Source organism: Oncorhynchus mykiss, chromosome 31 (assembly GCF_013265735.2).
Source record: "Oncorhynchus mykiss isolate Arlee chromosome 31, USDA_OmykA_1.1, whole genome shotgun sequence".
Lineage (NCBI taxonomy): Eukaryota > Metazoa > Chordata > Actinopteri > Salmoniformes > Salmonidae > Oncorhynchus > Oncorhynchus mykiss.
Window position 1 is genome coordinate 42,801,761 of NC_050571.1, and position 20,522 is coordinate 42,822,282.

At 42.4% G+C, this 20,522-nt stretch overlaps 1 protein-coding gene across 7 annotated transcripts in view; it reads right to left on the reverse strand.

Annotated features, from left to right (window-relative positions):
• Window positions 1-20,522, reverse strand: part of LOC110505192 (protein diaphanous homolog 2) — a 648,044-nt gene that overhangs the window by 461,857 nt on the left and 165,665 nt on the right. For all 7 annotated transcript variants that reach the window (XM_021584239.2, XM_021584242.2, XM_036969763.1 and 4 more), the window contains 5 exons: window positions 9,055-9,129; window positions 8,892-8,961; window positions 7,809-7,945; window positions 3,941-4,049; window positions 798-908 (listed from right to left, as the gene is read on the reverse strand). In XM_021584239.2, the coding sequence (XP_021439914.2) occupies window positions 798-908; window positions 3,941-4,049; window positions 7,809-7,945; window positions 8,892-8,961; window positions 9,055-9,129 (502 nt within the window). The remainder of the gene's footprint in view (window positions 1-797; window positions 909-3,940; window positions 4,050-7,808; window positions 7,946-8,891; window positions 8,962-9,054; window positions 9,130-20,522) is intronic.

Genomic DNA, 20,522 nt, shown 5'->3' on the forward strand with positions numbered 1-20,522 from the left:
ATGCCACAGAAATAAGGGGACTCGAGGACTGTGGGCCAATAGCAATACCCCAGTACTTCATCATGGGTCTGGTTCATTTTTATTTTCCTCTTGGTCACTTGACTATTTATTGGCTCCACAACACAACAATTAGTGGGCCCTGCGTCAGTTTAAATGCTTGCATTAAAGCTTCAAATGCGGCATTAATGAATTATTGTAAAGGAAACTCCATCATATCGGGGGGCAGAGAGGAAGATAATTGAACTAATGACAGCAATAATCAAGCGGAGCAGTCAGGATGACTTATTAACAAGTGGCAAATTCCCCTCTGCAAATTAGGTCATGAGTGATGAGTGGATGCTTATTTGTCTTAACCGAGTGCAAGGATCTGACTGCTGATTGATGATGCCCAGAGCGAGCTGTGATCAGTGAGGTGGTACCACGCGGTGAGGTGAGCTAGAACGCTTCAATATAATAATGGGAGCAATATACATGCAGTATACAAATGCATAAAGGGATGCGCATTTGCTAATTCCTGTAATGGCCCAGAAAAATGTGGGGTGTCAAACATAAGACATGCAAGGGAGTCCAATCCAGACCACAGGAGGTTAGAGTAAAAAATGTATTTTTTGGGGGGGGGGGGGGCGGGGGGAAGGGGGGAACAAATTCAATATACTTTAAGTTGACTAAAACCAAATCGAAACAGTGTATATATGATAATGCACCTACATTCATACAGTTTCTTCACTATGCCTAGCTCACTATTTTTTGCAAATTGTGACAACAAGGAAATCTAACCAATTTTTAGGGTGGCTCACCGGTAGGATCTTTTTGAGGCCACAGCGGAGGAACTCATTGCGCAGATGTATCCTGAAGTCCAGATCGTCCGGAGAGGTGACCAGGGCGTTGATCAGCTGCATGCAGGCCACCTGTTGTTCAGCACACAAATGCCGGAGAGACCGTTAGAGAGAACACATTTATGGCATTCCTTCCACTGAACGTTAAATGATATGGTGATTTATCATGCTTGACCTCTGTGTACGGTATCAATCTATTTTATGATGTAGCAGGCACTGTTGAGTTACAAGAGCTATGTGTGAAAAAACATATGTTTACACATTTTCCCAGAGATTAAAGGAAAGAGGAGAGCAAAGCGATGAGAGGGAAGAGGAGAGATAGGCCATAGTCTGAGTATGGTGCAAAAAGGAAGTAGAGGGTAAGAGGAAGTCGAAAAGAGAAGAAATCCGGGGAGTCCGCTGACCAGATATGCATTTGTAATTGATTTATTGGATTAGGGAAGAGACGAGGGATGGAGCGATGGGAGAAAGAGGGCAAAGGGAAAACGCTGATGGGCCTTAACGGACTATAAGGCGGCTCTGGGGAGCAGCGCTGGGAGAAGACAGAGTGCTCGTCCGACAGGCAAATTTATCAGGAGCTGAAGGAAGGATCTCCGTGAACGACATGTGAAAAGTAGTCTTTAGAAAACCTCTATCGGCACGTTTGTGTTGGCCCGCATTTTTTTTTTATTAACGGTCCATTGTGAATGCTGTCCCTGGGCTGTTTTTCACACCGATTCCTCCTGTAAGTGTTTTCCTGGAGAGACTCATACAGACACACACATGCGCACATGTACACACACGCATGCACGCGCACACACACAGACACCCACATACTCTAGCCCAATTAATGCCCTCGGAGAACATGGCTAGTGGGAATTCAGCTGGTGATGGGGAATAAGAGCCATCTGGAATGAACAGCATTGGTTTGTTTTTGGTGTGTTTTTCCCCCTTCTATAGCCGGGGGGACAGAGGGATCTAACAGGTTTCTATTAATCCAGTGGAGTGAGGGCACACAGTGTTATGGTTTATGGGAATGTGTCGGTGCTAATGGAGACTCTTTATTCAGACATATGCGCCAGGCCTGCCGCGCCCCGGGAAAGCAGTGTGCTTAAAGGGATACTTTGGGATACTAATTTTGGCAATGAGGCTCTTTGTCTATTTCCCCAGAGTCCCCAGAGTCCGACTAACTCGTAGATACCATTTTTATGTCTCTGTGTCATTTTGCGAGTCAATGCTAACTAGCATTAGTGCATTGACTGGATATGGGTATACTATATTTAGCATTGGCTCACACAACTACCTACAACTTCCTTCATACTGGACACAGAGAAATATCGTATCCACAAGTTAATCTGACTCCGGGGAAGTAGATAAAGAGCCTAATTGCCAAAACCCCAAAGTATCCCTTTAAGGAGAACTCCAAGGCTGTTCTGTGCTGCTGGTGGTGTGGAAGGGGATGTGACAGTGGCTTTGAGAGCATGCCAATGGAGCCAAGCAGCAACATAGCAGACCTCTAAATGATCCAATAGGGTCTCCAGAGCCGTGGACCAAGAACTGGGCATCCAAGCCTGAAGTCTACACACCAGGGACGCTAGACTAGAAGCCTTGCTGAAACTATCTCCACTCTCATCACTTTACTTCCATCTTTAGCCTTTCAAAAGCAAGAGAGATATTTCGAGAGTTATTTTGTCTGGATGAGTAGCTAGGTCCATACTTCTCTTCCTCTACATGTAGATTTGTCCTCCTATCATATGAAGCAGACAAACCCCGACAATGTTTGTTGTGTGAAATTGGTTCAGGGAGGGTTATTGTGGTGCTTGTTTCCGGGGTTGGTGACAACGCGAGGGGGGAGCTCAGGCATCATGTGAACCTGAGCTTACAGTAGGAGATTTCTGTCAGTGTAATTAAAAGTGGGACTGCTGGGATGGTTTAAAGTTGGGATGCAGGCTGGCTTTCTCTCTACAGTGGAGTGAGAAAAGCCTGAACCATCAGCAAAACCCATTTTAATCACATTAACAAAGTCAGGATCCACAGCATCATCTGAAGGTTTTTAAAAAGTATTCTAATTTCTTTTAACCTTCTGCATCAGCAAGGTAGTTTAATTTACTTCACAATTAGCGGTGGCTCTTTTCATTCGCGACAGTTTTAGGATTGAGGAAAACAATCATTCCCTACCCCCCCCCCCCCCCCCCCCCCCCCCCCCCCCCCCCCCCCCATTGATTCCCTACTCCCCCCACCCACCCACCCCCCATTCCTTCCTTCCCATAGATCCACCACTCTGCACATTACAAATTATTTCACTAATTATTAAATACACGGTTTGCAGTTATTTGTTCCAGAGTGCCAGAGAAAGAAAAGTAAAATACAGAAGAAAAGACAGGTGCATTACTGTATGGCAGCCCTTTTCCTCTGGGTCCTCAGAGACCCACCTCGACAACACTGAGAAAAAGCTGAAAAATATTTATTACGAGGATGAGAAAAAAAAAAACATCTCAGAAAGTCAACATCTCTCTTCTGGTCTCATGTTATTTTTAGGAGTCCTTTTCAGAACTTCTCTAGTGAAGCAGATTATGATTATTAGGGCAGGAGAGAGAACCTTCAACGCATTTTAATAGCCCACGGTCGACTCCGTGTCAAAAACCGGCTCCAAGCCGAGAGGCCATTTTTGACTGACTAGAGCCGAGTTCTGTCCATTGCACATGACATGGCATACTTGGGTGATTTATTGTATTATGTGCATATATGTGACTTTTAAAAAGGTGTTTCTTTCCACAACTTGCCTCAAAGGTCAACAAGTTAAGATCATGGATAAAACTTGGAAGAGTTGCTCAACTAGTTTGTGAATTAATATCTATGAATGCAGAATAATGTTGTATGACTCGAATCCAAGCAGACTAGCATTAAAAGAATACAGGCATTACAACATGTGATACTCTGTAAGTGGCAGGTTGAAAGAGTGTTGTGAATTGAATGAGATGGGTTCTAAGGGAAAGATGTGGAGAAAGGGGTGCATGAATCAATGTGTGCATGTGTGTGTGTGTGTGTGTGTGTGTGTGTGTGTGTGTGTGTGTGTTTATGTTATATGAGTGTGTCTATATCCAACAGGCTTTGTATGTACTGACCTGGAGCTGTTGGGCTTCGTGATTCTCCAGTCCCTCCACTATCGGCGCAAATCTCTCCTTGTTATTCCTCTCTGCTGCAATTGTCATGGCAGCCAGAATCTTATCCAGGCTGAGAGAAAGCAAATACACAGAAAAGTCAACAAGCGCCTTTATCACCCCACCGACAGGACATTTAAGATAAGATCATTTTCACCTCAACCCCATATATCATCTCGTCTCTTCCCATGTCATTGTCAGGGGCATTCTGTGGGGACGCAAGACAAATTTTTGTATTTGTTGGCAACACTGTGCATTGTATGTAACCAATTTAGCCGCCACAGTTCATTGCTCTGGTGATGCTCATACATAGCCTGTGTAGCTGATATCATCCACAGTAAAAATCTATTCATAATAAAATGTAGTTGACGATGCAAGAGCAGGAGCAATTTATTACAGGGAAAAGAGTACAGAAGTAACGTATACAAACACCTATTGTTGTTAAAGCAAATTAGACCGTTTACAAGCGCTCACGGCACCTTTGCTGAATAATGATTAGGTCAATTTCAGACGAAGGCATCACACTAAAGAAATATGTTGCTGTGCGCCTGCACACAAACGGGGGCTGCAACACAAGTAGGTGAAGTCAGTTTAAATAGCCACTTCAGTAAACGGCAAACAAAAGTTATTTAGCTGGCGTCACTTTATCATACCATCAGATCAGACATGGGGGCCTCTCTCATCGGGGTTGTAAATGCTAGGTTCGCTGTTGTGCCTTTATCTCCTATACACAGGAGAAGCACAACAAAGAGTAGGCGAGAAAGAGAGAGAGAGAGCTGCGTGGAAGCTTTTTTTTTTTTTTTTTCTTAGCTCATTCTTTTTCTTCTTCTGTTTCTCGCCTCTTTGCCATCCAGGATGCGCTGAAGCGTTCGTGGGTCCCCAGGGAGGAATGATGTCTCATGACCCAGCCATGCCTGTGATCTTCCCCATTGCTCAAAAATAGTCTTGCAGAGGAGCAAGGAGAGGGAAGATGTGGGGAGAACCTACACTCGGTCTACCCACCGAGTACCACCCATCCCATTGATGGCATGGGAGGAGGATGGAGGTCTGTTGACAAAAACGAGTCATTTATAGGTTATATTAGACTGATGTGTGTTATGTGAGTTTGCCTCCATCCAAATCGTTGCACTGGGAAGGGGAAACTCTGCCAGGGATAAAATATTAATCATAATTTGATATTTTACTGGAAATCCTAGGAAAAAAATGTGTGACCTATAACCATGATGTGAAGTATATGTGTGGAATAAATGTAACATATACAGTACCAGTCAAAAGTGTGGACACGCCTACTCATTCAAGTTTTTTTTTCTTTCTTTTCACTATTTTCTACTTTGTAGAATAATAGTGAAGACATCAAAACTATGAAATAACACATATGGAATTACGTAGTAACAAAAAAGTGTTAAACAAATCAAAACATCTGTTATATTTTAGATTCTTCAAAGTAGCCTCCCTTTTCCTTGATAACAGCATTGCACACTCTTGGCATTCTTTCAACCAGCTTCACCTGGAATGCTTTTCCAACAGTCTTGAAAGAGTTCCAACATGTGCTGAGCACTCGTTGGCTGCTTTTCCTTCACTCTGCGGTCCAAGTCATCCCAAACCATTTCAATTGGGTTGAGGTCAGATGATTGTGGAGGCCAGGTTATTTGATGCAACACTCGATTACTCTCCTTCTTGGTCAAATAGCCCTTACACAATAGCCCCCCTGTTGAAAAACAAATGACAGTCCCACTAAGCGCAAACCAGATGGGATGGTGTAACGCTGGAGAATGCTGTGATAGCCGTGCTGGTTAAGTGTGCCTTGAATTCTAAAAAATCACAGACAGTGTCACCAGCAAAGCACACCCACACAATCACACCTCCTCCTCCATGCTCCATGCAGAGACCATCCGTTCACCTACTCTGCATCTCACAAAGACACGGTGGTTGGAACCAAAAATCTCAAAATGTGGACTCACCAGGGCAAAGGACAGAATTCCACTGGTCTAATGTACATTGCTCCTGTTTCTTGGCCCAAGCAAGTCTCTTCTTCTTATTGGTGTCCTTTAGTAGTGGTTTCTTTTCAGCAATTCAACCATGAAGGCCTGATTCACACAGTCTCCTCTGAACAGTTGATGTTGAGATGTGTCTGTTACTTGAACTCTGTGAAGCATTTATTTGGGCTGCAATTCCTGAGACTTTTAACTCTAATGAACTTATCCTCTGCAGCAGAGGTAACTTTGGGTCTTCCTTTCCTGTGGTGGTCCTCATGAGAGCCAGTTTCATTATAACACTTGATGGTTTTTGTGACTGGACTTGAAGAAACTTCCAAAGTTCTTGAAATGTTCCAGATTGACTGACCTTCATATCTTAAAGTAATGATGGACTGTCGGTTCTCATTGCTTATTTGAGCTGTTCTTGCCATAATATGGACTTGGTCTTTTACTAAATAGGGCTATCTTCTGTATATCATCACAACATCGTCGTCACAACATAACTGATTGGCTCAAACGCATTAAGAAGGAATTAAATGAACTTTTAACAAGGCACACCTCTCAACTGAAATGCATTCCCGGTGACTACCTCATGAAGCTGGTTGAGATAATACCAAGAGTGTGCAAAGCTGTCATCAAGGCAAAGGGTGGCTACTTTGAAGAATCTCAAATATAATAAAATACATGTTGGTTACTACATGATTCCATATGTGTTATTTCATAGTTTTGATGTCTTCACAATTATTCTACAACGTAGAAATAGTAAAAATAAAGAAAAACCCTTGAATGAGTAGGTGTGTCCAAACTTTTGACTGGTACTGTAGAAAAATGGAGCAGCCTTTTTCTATGTGATAGGGGTGATAAAGCTGCAGACATGTACAGACATAGTGGTTTTAATGCCTGTTCAAACTGTAACTTGAAAAAAGCGCTACATCTGCTTAAATCCTCGCGTTCGCCCTTTGATTCCGTCACTTAGTTTGTGGTGTTGACAATGAGCCAACGTCACAGCGTAGCTCTCTAGCAGACGAGGTTGTCGGAAAGTGAGGCCTCAGCTCTATTTTCTGTCAATCAGCTGTGCATGCTTAAACATGGCTGTGATCATTGGAAGGATTGAGACAGTCGTCTTCAACACACACACATCTTTACATTCCTACATTGAACATAGCAGGGGCCAAAACCATGGTCCCGCAGACGCATTCAGAGGAGCTGATGTGCGAAAAACAGTTTTAACTGGGTTCTCGTATTCGTCAGTTTGTTTATTTTCCTCTGCTGCATGCAGACCTACTTTGAAGTGCCATTGTTATTCTAGTCCAGCTCTGTGGCAGACACAATAAAAAAGAGCTCTGCTGGATTCAATTTATAATCTGTCAGCGAAGCTGTGTGTTCATGGCCAACAACACTGAGCACTTAAATACATTACACAGCCCAAACTGCTAAATCAGAACATGTTAACTGGCAGTGCACCGATACAGCTCAAAGCCCTTGCTGCAAATGCAATGAGTGCACAGAATGTATTGTGCTGGGGCCAATGACAGATTGTCTACAACACAGGAGGTTGGTGACACCATAATTGGGGAGGATGGGCTCATAGTAATGGCTGGAACGGAATAAATGGATCCATGTGTTTGATACCATTTAATTCACTCCATTCCAGCCATCATTATGAGCCGTCCTCCCCTCAGCAGCCTCCTGTGGCTTACAAATATATTTCCTTAATCTCGTAATGTACATGACGGTATTACGTTGCTAGAGGGAGAAGTGGGGAGGAAGACAATGCATGGGCACAGAGAGTGACATTGAGGATTTAATAATGGTGGATGAGTGTTGCTAATGTAGTATGGTTGCAGTGAACTTACATGTTTTCCTCTCCAATGATACAGATAGCTGAGAGGATCTTGACGATCTCAGTCATCATACTGGTCTGTTTGGGGTCAATGGCCCTGGCCAGGAGCAGCAAGCTCCGCTCATCTTCCAGAATCCTTTGTAGTCCATACTGTAGACATGTAAGAGGAAGAAAAGAAAAAGTGTCCATAGGGTATAAATTAATGAGAGCATTTGCATTCATAGAGATCGCTCACTTACAGTTAAAAAATTAAAAAAAAGAACTACTAACTTTACAAAGAACCTCTAATATAAGTAATAGTTAGCCCTAATTCTCTTTTAAAGAGGGACATAGAGGCCAAGGGAAAATTGAGATTATGATGAATTAAGCCAATTCAGGACAGGGCTGTGGGGACAAATACTTATAGTCCTCTACTATCTTTAAATCTATCTCAGATTCAAGCAATGGGCATACTTGACCACGTATGGGGATTTTATAAAGGGTAACAATATCAATAGCTCATCCATCCTTGAACAATGTGCTACTTTTGAGAGATGAGACAGTGCTGCTTCCCAAAAAAGAATAATTAAATACTTGGTGACAATGGGCTCAACATGGGAAATTAGCTACGCTTTACTTGCCCGTAATAGCACTTGTCACAGTCCAGCCATTCTAGATAGGAAAAACAGCCAACCTGGTCTCATCATACAGGATTTTGAGATGACTACATACGGGGTATAAAGTGATATCACTTCTTATTGATTTCCTTTCTACCGCTCTTGCTCCTTTTCAATGTGAATAAGACTTTATTCCAGGATTGCCATTGAAATTGAGGCATTGAAGCTGTAGAAATTCAGTCTATGTTTGGAGCACTTTAAGGTGAATACAGAACCACCTCTGCACTGTACTGTCCTTCTCTTCCCACCTCGGATTACTTTGAGTCGATGTAAAAAGCAGAATAAATGATTACATTGATTGTTCAAGTGGTTGAGGGCCAACTTTGGGTGCCAATTGAGTCCTGCTATATAGCTATCTAAAAACACTCAGGAATCAAGAAAAACTGGAGTAAGTAAAACTTTTGTAATGAAAGCCTAGGACCAACCCAACAAATACAAACCTTATTGTTCATGAAGGCCTTGAGACATTGGATCAGCTTGTGCTGGTTTCTTTTGTCAATACTTTCTTGCCTGAAAAAGAGTTGAGAAAAGACAGGAATGATAGATTTAGACAGTATGTAGAGCATATTGAGAAGAAAAATAGTTGAAATGTAAGAAGCTTACTGTTTCTTATCCAGCAACTTATCCAATGCATCCAAGAGGAGGCCCAGTCCTTCATGGCCAAAGTTGTTCACCCAGCTAGGAATAATTTTAATAAAAAAACAGACAGTCAGAAAACTAAGTCAGACAACGTACATACTGTAGTTTGGAGCCAGACTAACAGCTGTTGAATCATACATAAAAAGTAATTGGTGGTATTGGTTTCATTGTCATTGAGGAGAATGATCATCTCCACAAAAATTGTCTCTATTTTTCCTGGTTATTTCTGTGGAGAATCTATTGATGAGAGATAGAATCGCCAATCAACACAGTCCCCTTTTTTTATAACACTAAATGCTAGAATGTGTATCACATAATCATTTACAGGCAAATGAACAATCATCCATCATATGTCCTGCTCCTGTGGTCTAGCAGTGTGATTCTAGGCCCCCAGCAGCATGCTGTAGTGCCACCAAAAGATTAAGCAATGCAAGAAAGATAACACTGTAATCGATAATGGATCGCGGGAGATAATTGGCAATAAACCACAAGCGTATCTGGAGACAGCAAATGATCCAGTGCAGATGAGACTGTTTGTCAGCGATGGGATATGTGGAGGAGAGTGAGTGAGGCAGGGGCTGACCCCCCGATCACACCTAGATTATGTCATTAGCATCACTTTCTCTTGCCGCGCGATTGTCAATAACACAAAACGCATTGAGCAATTTGTAGCATTAAAGGGACGTAATTCAATGATTTATTTTGCCTTCTTGACAATGATTCAACGCAATAAGAACATGCATATTAAAATCATTTGTATTGACTCGGCAGTCAGAGAAGACCCTCGATTAGGAACGATGCTTACTGGCCCGAGGCTGTTTCTCCGAGGTGAAGTGAGGTATTTCTTTGATCTGCAGCAAAATTAATGGAGAATTATTAAGACTACTGAAGCCCTCCGAACCCATTCCTCAAAATGCATTACCGGGCCAAGCCCAACTCAATTTGCAACTTACTACCATTACGCTGTACAGTACAGCATAATGATCTTCTTTGTTATAAAACCACTCAGCTTAATGTCCAAAATGTATAATTCTGCTTACTGAGGAGAGCCTCGCGGTTCAATGTTTGCCACTTCCCTTCAAGTGATCTGCTTTGCGGCAGGCAGCTTACTGCATGCAAACACAGTTAGCTAAACCCGATAGCAAAAAAATGTGTTCTCGGGGAAACAATCGAGCCCCGCTCAATGTAATGCACAAACATGTGCTGTTTATGACAGCCCGACATCAATACAGAGGTGGTAGGAGCAAATGACTTTACGTGAGACATCAAAAAAGAGGGGAAAGACGCGACATGGTTGATGGAGCGGTTACGCGAGCGCTAGGGGAAATTAAGCAAATATTTGTGGAGAGGTATTCTGATTATTACACAGTGCTCTGTGTAACCGGGCGGTCGTATACAATGTCTAGGAGTGTAAAACAAGCGGCCGCAAAAACTGCCATGACAACCAAATGAGATGCATCGGGTGATCACGTTCGTAGCTCAGGCAGATTACATTGAATCTAGCCTGACCTGATACACTGGACAGTGACAGTTGAAATAACCTGTGCCTCAACATATCCACTTCCTCAACAAGCTGGGAAGTAAACAAAGCAAAAACGTTGCTACTTCACAGAAAACACTGACAGCTGGTTAAGTGAAGATGCCTCCTTTCCCTAGCATGTTGTCACAAGCTTTTATTGTTTTGAGACAACCATCTCTTCACTGCAGGGAAATCAAGCAGCTTTCGTTTGGAGGTGACTAAAGTGGATGAATAGTGGAGCTAGGATTTAAAGTGTGGGTCCAGGGTGGGTAGTCTCATCCTGTCTGTATGTCTGTGTCGTCTCTCTATGTTGTCCATCGGTCTGTCTGGCTGTCCATCGGTCTGTCCGTCTGTCAAAGCTGCAACAGCACAATAGGCAAATAGGATCCTATTCCCTTTCAGCTTCCTCCTTTAATCAATTTGTGGCATGAATTCAAGGATCTCATTAACTTGGGGTGGAACTTGTTCATGAAATATTGATGGATATAATCTTGCAGTTAAGTGTCAACAAATTGTGTTACTTTCCACAATCATGTACAGTACATTCCCCTGCCAAAATGAAAAAGTAGCCATTTTTTATGTATACTATTTATGCTGGTAAAGACACAATTATGCTGTTTTTATGTTAGATGCCACAAATCCCAGAACTATATGAGATGATTTCAGTCTGGACCCAGAGCACGGATGCAAACGTAAACAATGTGTTGATAATGCTTATTTGCGCACTGCATAGAGATATATAAGGAATTTCCTGTCTGTTCAGATAGCAACAAATCTTCTACATTCCGTTTCCTATGTCAGCTTCATATTCTGTGTTAATCTTCCCTGCCAACAAGAATAGTTATTGGGAGGCAATAATAACTAATACTTCATCTGTCTTTTAAGTTCCCAAATGGAAACATTTATACATCTGACCTTTGCTGCCACCGTGTATGTAGCTCAAGGCAATGCAATTCCCTATAATGAAATAATAAGCTGCCGTGGTGTGTCACTATCAAGTATGCCATATGTGGTGTTGAATGGATTTACTGAGTGGTGTTAATCATATTGCTACAGACAGATTTGGCATGGGAAATGTAATTGATGCTGGAGAGAATGCTTTGCTTTTGTGCAACAGCCAATGCAACCGACTCGACTGGAATTGTTCATTGCTGACTGTGGAATCTGACACGCATTCAGTCTGACTGATCAGTTGGCCTGTGTTGTGATGCCTTTCAGGAACATTGATTTCAGCCAGTAGCCCAACATTGTTCAGTCTTGTTGTGTTATTTAATTGGGACTGGCATCGGGGAGTATTGTGTCATTGAGAGCAATATATATTTCATATTGTATTATGGGCTGAGCCATACCTCTGTCCCACTCTGCCACTCCTGACCCATTCAGCACTGCTGCATTCCACTTGAGGCCTTGAGCTCTTAGCAACAAATTGCTCTTGACATTATAACCTGAAACCGAGCACAGGGAGACTTCCAGCCTTATGATTCTGCATTCTGAAGGCTACAGCCATTTCCCACCAATCGACGCAATGGCTTACTGAAAGAATCAGAATAGCACGCCCAATGGGAATGATGTCAAATGCCCACACATATAAATCTGAAAGGTACATACATATACCTTTCAGATGTTCTAAAATGTTGCAGAATTTCGACACTGAATGTTATTAGATCTTCAGTCAAAACCTACTATTAGATAAAGGGAACCTGAGTGAACAAATAATATAACATGTTGATAAATTCATTAAGTTGTAAAAAAAAGTTATGCAACACCCAATGACTGTGTGTGAAAAGGTAGGGCCCCTTTACACTCAAAAACTGGATGCTGTAATGTCGGCAACCAAACGCTTCCTGTAGTTGTTGATCTAGAAAAGTTCCACTTATGACTAATTTGTCCAAAGAACATTCTTCCAGGAGTCTTGACGGTCTTCCAGGTACGTTTTGGCAAACTTTAGACGACATGGATCTCGTTATGTCTAGTGAAAACTGAAAACTAAACCCTTCATTCCACAGTAAGAACCTCATACCCTAAATCCGTAAACACAGGCACCCTCATAGATATCATCCTGACCAACCTGCCCTCTAAATACACCTTGGCTGTCTTCAACCAGGATCTCAGCCATCACTGCTTCATTGCCTGCATCGGCAGTCAAACGACCACCCCTAGTCACTGTCAAACGCTCCCTAAAACACTTCAGCGAGCAGGCCTTTCTAATCGACCTGGCCCGGGTATCCTTGAAGGATATTGTCCTCATCCCGTCAGTAGAGGATGCCTGGTTATTCTTTAAAAGTGCTTTCCTCACCATCTTAAATAAGCATGCCCCATTCAAAAAACTAACTAAGAACAGATATAGCCCATGGTTCATTCCAGACTTTGCTGCCCTTGACCAACACAAAAACATCCTGTGGCGTACTGCATTAGCATCAAATAGCCCCCGTGATATACACAGGCAGTTAGGAAAGCAAAGGCTAGCTTTTTCAAACAGAAATTTGCATCCTGTAGCACAAATTCCAAAAAGTTCTGGGACACTGTAAAGTCCATGGAGAATAAGAGCACCTCCTCTCAGCAGCCCACTGCACTGAGGCTAGGAAACACTGTCACCACCGATAAATCTACGATAATCGAGAATTTCAATAAGCATTTTTCTACGGCTGGCCATGCTTTCCACCTGGCTACTCCTACCCCGATCAACAGCTCTGCACCCCCCACAGCAACTTGCCCAGGCCTCCCCCATTTCTCCTTCACCCAAATCCAGGTAGCTGATGTTATGAAATGGCTGCAAAATCTGGACCCCACAAATCAGCCTGGCTAGACAATCTGGACCCTCTCTTTCTAAAATGATCCGCCGCAATTTTTAGCAAATGCTATGTTCAACCTCTCTTTCGTATCGTCTGAGATCCCAAAGATTGGAAAGCTGCCGCGGTCATGCCCCTCTTCATAGGGGGAGACACTCTAGACCCAAACTGTTACAGACCTATATCTATCCTACCTTGCCTTTCTAAAGTCTTCAAACTCCAAGTTAACAAACAAATCACCGACCATTTCGAATCCCTCATTACCTTCTCCGCTATGCAATCTGGTTTCCGAGATGTTCATGGGTGCACCTCAGCCACGCTCAAGGTCCTAAACGAAATCATAACCGCCACCGATAAACAACAATACTGTGCAGCCGTCTTCATCGACCTGGCCAATGCTTTCGACTCAATCACGGCATTCTTATCGGCAGACTCAAAAGCCCTGGTTTCTCAAATGACTGCCTCACCTGGTTCACCAACTACTTCTCTGATAGAGTTCAGTGTGTCAAATCGGAGGGCCTGTTGTCTGGACAGCTGGCACACTATGGGGGTGCCACAGGGTTCAATTCTCGGGCAGACTATTTTCTCTGTATACATCAATGATGTTGCTCTTGCTGCTGGTGATTCTCTGATCTACCGCTATGCAGACAACACCGTTCTGTATACATCTGGCCCTTCTTTGGACACTGTGTAAACAAACCTCCGTAAACAAACTACTTCCGTTGCCTCCAACTGCTCTTAAATGCAAATAAAACTAAATACATGCTCTTCAACCGATCGCTGCCCGCACCCGCCCGCCCGTCTAGCATCACTACTCTGGACGGTTCTGACTTAGAATATGTGGACAACTACAAATATCTAGGTGTCTGGTTAGACTGCAAACTCTCCTTCCAGACTCACATTAAGCATCTACAATCCAAAATAAAATATAGAATCGGCTTCCTATTTCGCAACTAAGTCTCCTTCACTCATGCTGCCAAACTTACCATCGTAAGACAGACTATCTTACAGATCCTTCACTTTGGCGATGTCATTTACAAAATAGCCTCCAACACTCAGCAAATTGGATGTAGTCTATCACAGTGCCGGCCGTTTTGTCACCAAAGCCCCATATACTACCCACATTGCAACCTGTATGCTCTTGTTAGCTGTCCCTCGCTTCATATTCGTCGCCAAACCCACTGGCTCCAGGTCCTCTATAAGTCTTTGCTAGGTAAAGCCCCGTCTTACCTCAGCACACTGGTCATCATAGCAGCACCCACCCGTAGTACGCACTCCAGCAGGTAAATTTCACTGGTCATCCCCAAAGCCAACTCCTCCTTTAGCCACCTTTCCTTCCAATTCTCTGCTGCCAATGACTGGAATGAATTGCAAAAACAATCACTGAAGTTGGAGTCTTACATCTCCCTCACTAACGTTAAGCATCAGCTGTCAGAGCAGCTTACCGTTCATTGCACCAGTACACAGCCCGTATGTAAATAGCCTCATCCCCATATTGTTTTTTATTTAATTTTCCTTTGCATCCCAGTATCTCTACTTGCACATTCATCTTCTGCACATCTATCACTCCAGCGTTAATGCTAAACTGTAATTTTTTGCCACTATGGCCTATTTATTGCCTTACCTCCCTAGTCTTAATACATTTCCACACACTGTATATAGATTTATCCCATGTCTAACTCTGTGTTGTTTGTGTCGCACTCCTTTGCTTTATCTTGGCCAGGTCACAGTTGTAAATGAGAACTTGTTCTCAACTGCCCTACCTGGTTAAATGAAAGGTGAAATAAAAAAATAAAAAATATTGAAGGTCAAGCACGGAGGTGGTAGTGTGATGGTTTGGGGATGCTTTGCTGACTCAGGACCTGGACAACTTGCAATCATTGAAGGAACAATGCATTCTGCTCTGTATCAGAGAATTCTAAAGGAGAATGTCTGGCCATCTTTCTGTGAGCTGAAGCACACTTTGGTCATGTATCAAGACAAATGTAATGTTTTGAATGGCCAAGTTAAAGTCCAGACCTAAAACCAATTGAGATGTTGTGGCAGGACCTGAAAAGAGCAGTTCATACTCGAAAACCACCAAATGTAGTGGAGTTAAAGTAGTTCTGCAATGGCCAAAATTCCTCCACAGCAATGTGAGAGACTGATCAACAACTACAAGATGTGCTTGGTTGCAGTCATTGCAGCTAAAGGTGGCACACCCAGTTATTGAGTGTAAGGGAGCAATTACTTTTTTACACATGGGCATTGGGTGTTAACTTTTTGTATTAAATAAATGAAATAAGTATCAAAATATTGTGTTATTTGTTCACTCGGGTTCCCTTTATCTAATATGACTTTTTATGCTAAAATGGAGAAAATCCGAAAAGGGGTAAATACATTTTCACGGCATATGCTGTAAAGGGTATAAACTACAATGTAAATGAGTCATGGTGATAACAAGAAAATTCTGAATAGCAATGACTGCAGTTAGCACGCAACATCTCCATTTTGCTCTTTGGTCAGACAGAAGATGTTAAGTTCACATTCTCAAGAATGATACAATTTCAAATTTGTCCATATAAAACGTTCATCAGTATCCTCAAACAATTGCCTGTCTGAAAGGTTATGACCTTTGCAAAACCAAGAAAATAGTGTTGAGTAGCTAATTAATGAATAAAAAATACATACATCTTTGTGAATAAGACTTAATGAATGGCATAGCCTTTCCACACCCTGACCATGACCTCCTGGATATCTCTGCTGCCCTCTGGGCATCAGATGTAATACACAACACAAACCAGGAAGGAGAAAGGTCAAAATATGAAACACCTGGAAGAATGATTAATATAGAATGTTTTGTTCTCAATAGGCACTGATGGAAAGAAAGAAAGAAAGAAAGAAAGAAAGAAAGAAAGAAAGAAAGAAAGAAAGAAAGAAAGAAAGAAAGAAAGAAAGAAAGAAAGAAAGAAAGAAAGAAAGAAAGAAAGAAAGAAAGAAAGAAAGAAAGAAAGAAAGAAAGAAAGAAAGAAAGGGAACACAGAGATGGCATTGTGTTAGGAAAAAAGGGTATAATTGAGACGCAAACCCAATCATTTCACTTGGTTCTTTCTTCCTTCTTCCTAGAAGTGGACTGAAATGCTCAGATGTCCCGACCACACACAGCTCTCAAATGAAGTACACTTTTACTCCACTGCCTCCTCTGTCCTCTCTAGCAGATCCATTTTTGATGACGGGACATGAGTTTGTCCACCGACCATCCACTCAGATACGGTACCAGTTAAAAGTTTGGACACACGTAGTCATTGAAGGGTTTTTTCTTTATTTTTACTATTTTCTACTTTGTAGAATAATAGTGAAGACATCAAAACTATGAAATAACACATAAGGAATCGTGAAGCTAACAAAACATTTTTAAATAAATAAAAATGTATTTTAGATTTTAGATTCTTCAAAGTAGAATGGCATTCTCTCAGCCAGCTATTTTGAGGAATGCTTTTCCAACAGTCTTGAAGGAGTTCCCACATATGCTGAGCACTCGTTGGCTGCTTTTCCTTCACTCTGCAGTCCAACTCATCCCAAACCATCTCAATTGGGTTGAGGTCAGGTGATTGTGGAGGCCAGGTCATCAGAGGCAGCACTCCATCACTCTCCTTCTTGGTCAAATAGCCCTTACACAGCCTGGAGGTGTGTTTTGGGTCATTGTCCTGTTGAAAAACAAATGATAGTCCCACTAAGCGCAAACCAGATGGGATGGTGTATCGCTGCAGAATGCTGTGATAGTCATGCTGGTTAAGTGTGCCTTGAATTCTAAATAAATCACAGACCGTGTCACCAGCAAAGCACCCCCATACCCTCACACCTCCTCCTCCATGCATCACGCTGGGAACCACACATGGTGAGATCATCCGTTCACCTACTTTGTGTCTCACAAAGACACGGTGGTTGGAAACAAAAATCTCAAAAGTTGGACTCATCAGACCAAAGGCCATATTTCCACGGTCTACTGTCCATTGCTCCTGTTTCTTGGCCCAAGCAAGTCTCTTCTTCTTATTGGTGTCCTTTAGTAGTGGCTTCTTTGCAGCAATTCGACCATGAAGGCCTGATTCACGCAGTCTCTTCTGAACAGTTGATGTTGAACTCTGTGAATAATTGAACTGTAATGAACGTATCTTCTGCAGCAGAGGTAACTCTGGGTCTTCACTATTATTCTACAATACAGAAAATAGTACAAATACAGAAAAACCCTGGAATGAGTAGGTGTGTCCAAACTTTTTTCCAAACTTTTGACTGGTACTGTAGGTACGGGGGAGGGGGGGGGGGGGGTGAGAGCAGAGAATATAAGTAATTATCTTTGCTTTGAACACAGTGACAATGGGAGCGCTCGTACCCTGTAGAAACCACTGTCGAAACCATGTAGAAAACACTGCAAACGCATGGCTAATTTCACACCGGGGAGAGTGGACAGCACCAGGCATCGGTGGAGTGGTCATGTGATTGACTACAAAGACACATTAACCTTCCTGGCTAGCAAGAGAGGGAGGCAACAGAGATATTGGATTTCAGAGAGGGTGAAAGCCCAGCGGCGTACTCCGAGGGACAATATTCCCGGTGTCAGCACCCTGCGAATATGATTGCCTGGCATCGGAAGTGCCCGACGCCTCTACTGGCATTTGAGTCTCAGCAGGATACCCCCCCCCCCCCCCATAAAAAAGATGGTGGTCACAAAATTTCTGCACATCAAAACCCACAACATAAATTAATGTTCCAGGGATGTGGAGTTAAGGGAAGGAGGGTGGTGGTGAAGGTGGGTGGTTGAGTGCAGACAAAGAAAGCGCTGAAGGCAGCAACATGTGTCAAGGGAAAGTGAAGAAGCAACATCATGATGAAATCAACTTAGTGACTGGGGACAGGGGGAAAGCTCTGCGCACTTCCCCAGACACTTCTAAATGACCCCCCGCAGAGCGCAAAACACTCCTGAAATGTGCAATTATCTCCTAAACAGCACAAGGCTCCTCCAGCGCAGATGATAGAGGGAAGTGGAGGGAAAAACTACTGTGCAGTTACTAAAGCATTTGTGATTGATCAGGCCCATTAATTGAAATGGGGCTTGTATATAGCTATACCTGTGTGGAAGATCTGAGGATGAATGCCACGGTTTGACGTGGTGAGCAGTATAGGACCTACACAACTCCAGATCCCTCACCCCCTAGTGGGTCGCTCTCTTTTTATCTTGACAGCCTGGAAAGGAATCATAGTGCCACCTCCCTCAACATAATGATAGAATATCTTTGCAAAGAGCTGCTATATATATATATTGTAATAAAGTGTTTAGTTGTATTCTTGCTTTATGGTTATTTCCCTTTCTTTTTTGCTCTTTGTGGATTCCACCACACAACAGGAGTTATTGAGGGAATCCTGAAAGTTAACTCAGTTAACTAATATTTCTATCTAGATACTTTTCCACTGCACCTAATAGACAGAGTAGTTTCTGACAGCAGACCACTGTGAACTGTCATTCCACAGAGAACCACATGCCTGGGCAACATGACAACGTCCACAAAAATTATATATTTAAACTACTATAAATAGAAGCTCTGCATTGACAAAACAATAAACAAGGAAACTGAAGTTGTAGAAATTGCAATGGCCATGGGGTAGTGGATGTAGAGCAATAGCATGACAATTATCCCCCTGTACCTGTGCCGTAATACCATTTCTAACTAAATCAATATGGAATTCAAATCAGATACGTGCATTATGTATGCCTCGCTCCAGGGCTCCTGTAGATATGGCTACCGCTGAGGTGAACATATGGTGTCATAAAAATAAATGGGCATCTCTCTTAAAATGTGCTCAGTCACTGAGGACATTTGGATCTTTGGCTCCTTTACTGCCTCTGGGAAAAAAGGCTGCAATGAAGTCGGCGACGTGATAGTTTTAATCTAGCTAACCCACTCTTTTCTGAGTGTGTAGACATTATAGTGGAATGTACAAGAAATGTTAACGTGAAAGATTGCCTCTTAATTAAGCATGGTTCATTATCAATTGTAAAGTTTAAAGCAGGCCTGTCTGTCACAACTTTTTGTGTGCTCTACTGTTCATGATAATCTGGTAAAAAATGTTTTAAATCAGTTTAGCCAATTTATTGCTGGAAATTATTAGAATGGGAACAGAAAACAAATGGGGAGAGTCAAATAAATAAATTGTGTTAACTACAAAAACAACACATTGCAATATCAAAATCCATGCCTCTTGGGCCCATGCAAAGATTATTTTCTAATTTCCAAAACCTATTTCTCCTTAACAAGTGCCAGTGCAAAAAATGGGCTTGTCTGTAGCCTAGGGGGGTGCAGGACAGTTTATAATAACATTTGGAGTCTGGAGAGTCAAGTCCCACAGCATAGACGACCCTGGCTGAGTTCTTCAAACCCTTTTTCACTCCATCACCATGGTAAAACAATTTATTTCACGGACCGAGAGGTGAAGTTTTGATAACTTTATTTCTTACTTCCTGGAGTTTGATAGTTTGGTAAAAAATCAAACGGCAAGTTTCCATTACGTCCCAGAGCGGAGCTGGGAAGGGAAGGGCAGCTTGACCCAAAAAAGTCAGTGCTGTGACTATCTTGCCCTCTCTGTGCTTGTAGGAGAGCTTTTCAAAAACTCCATCATAGAACACCAAGAACACGGACATTCTAAAGCTAGCCGACATGAATATTATGGCTTTCTGTCTTGGTTACAACACATTTGGCCATAAGATTTAAGGCTTTGGGAACGTATTTCCTGACAAATATGCCACTGAAATATGAGAAAGCACAATATACTTTTGAACCCCTTTGAAGACATCGTGTTTTATAAAGCCATATATCAACTTTCTTGGACCGGCGTCGAACTTGATTTAGCTGTAGAAAACACATTCTCTCCCCTCGCTGTAATAAAGCATCTCTGGCAGACTGGGCTGGCACCTACGTGTCTTCCCAAACACTGCAGAAACATCTGTCAGCACAGTGTTGACTCTTTATTACATGAATACACTTCCCATAACCAGGCTTCAGCTCTCAGCTTGAGGAGACACTCTCTTTACATCCAAAAGACTAAGAGCTCTTCACTGACTGTCAACCTGGCTGTAATAAGCCATCATCCAC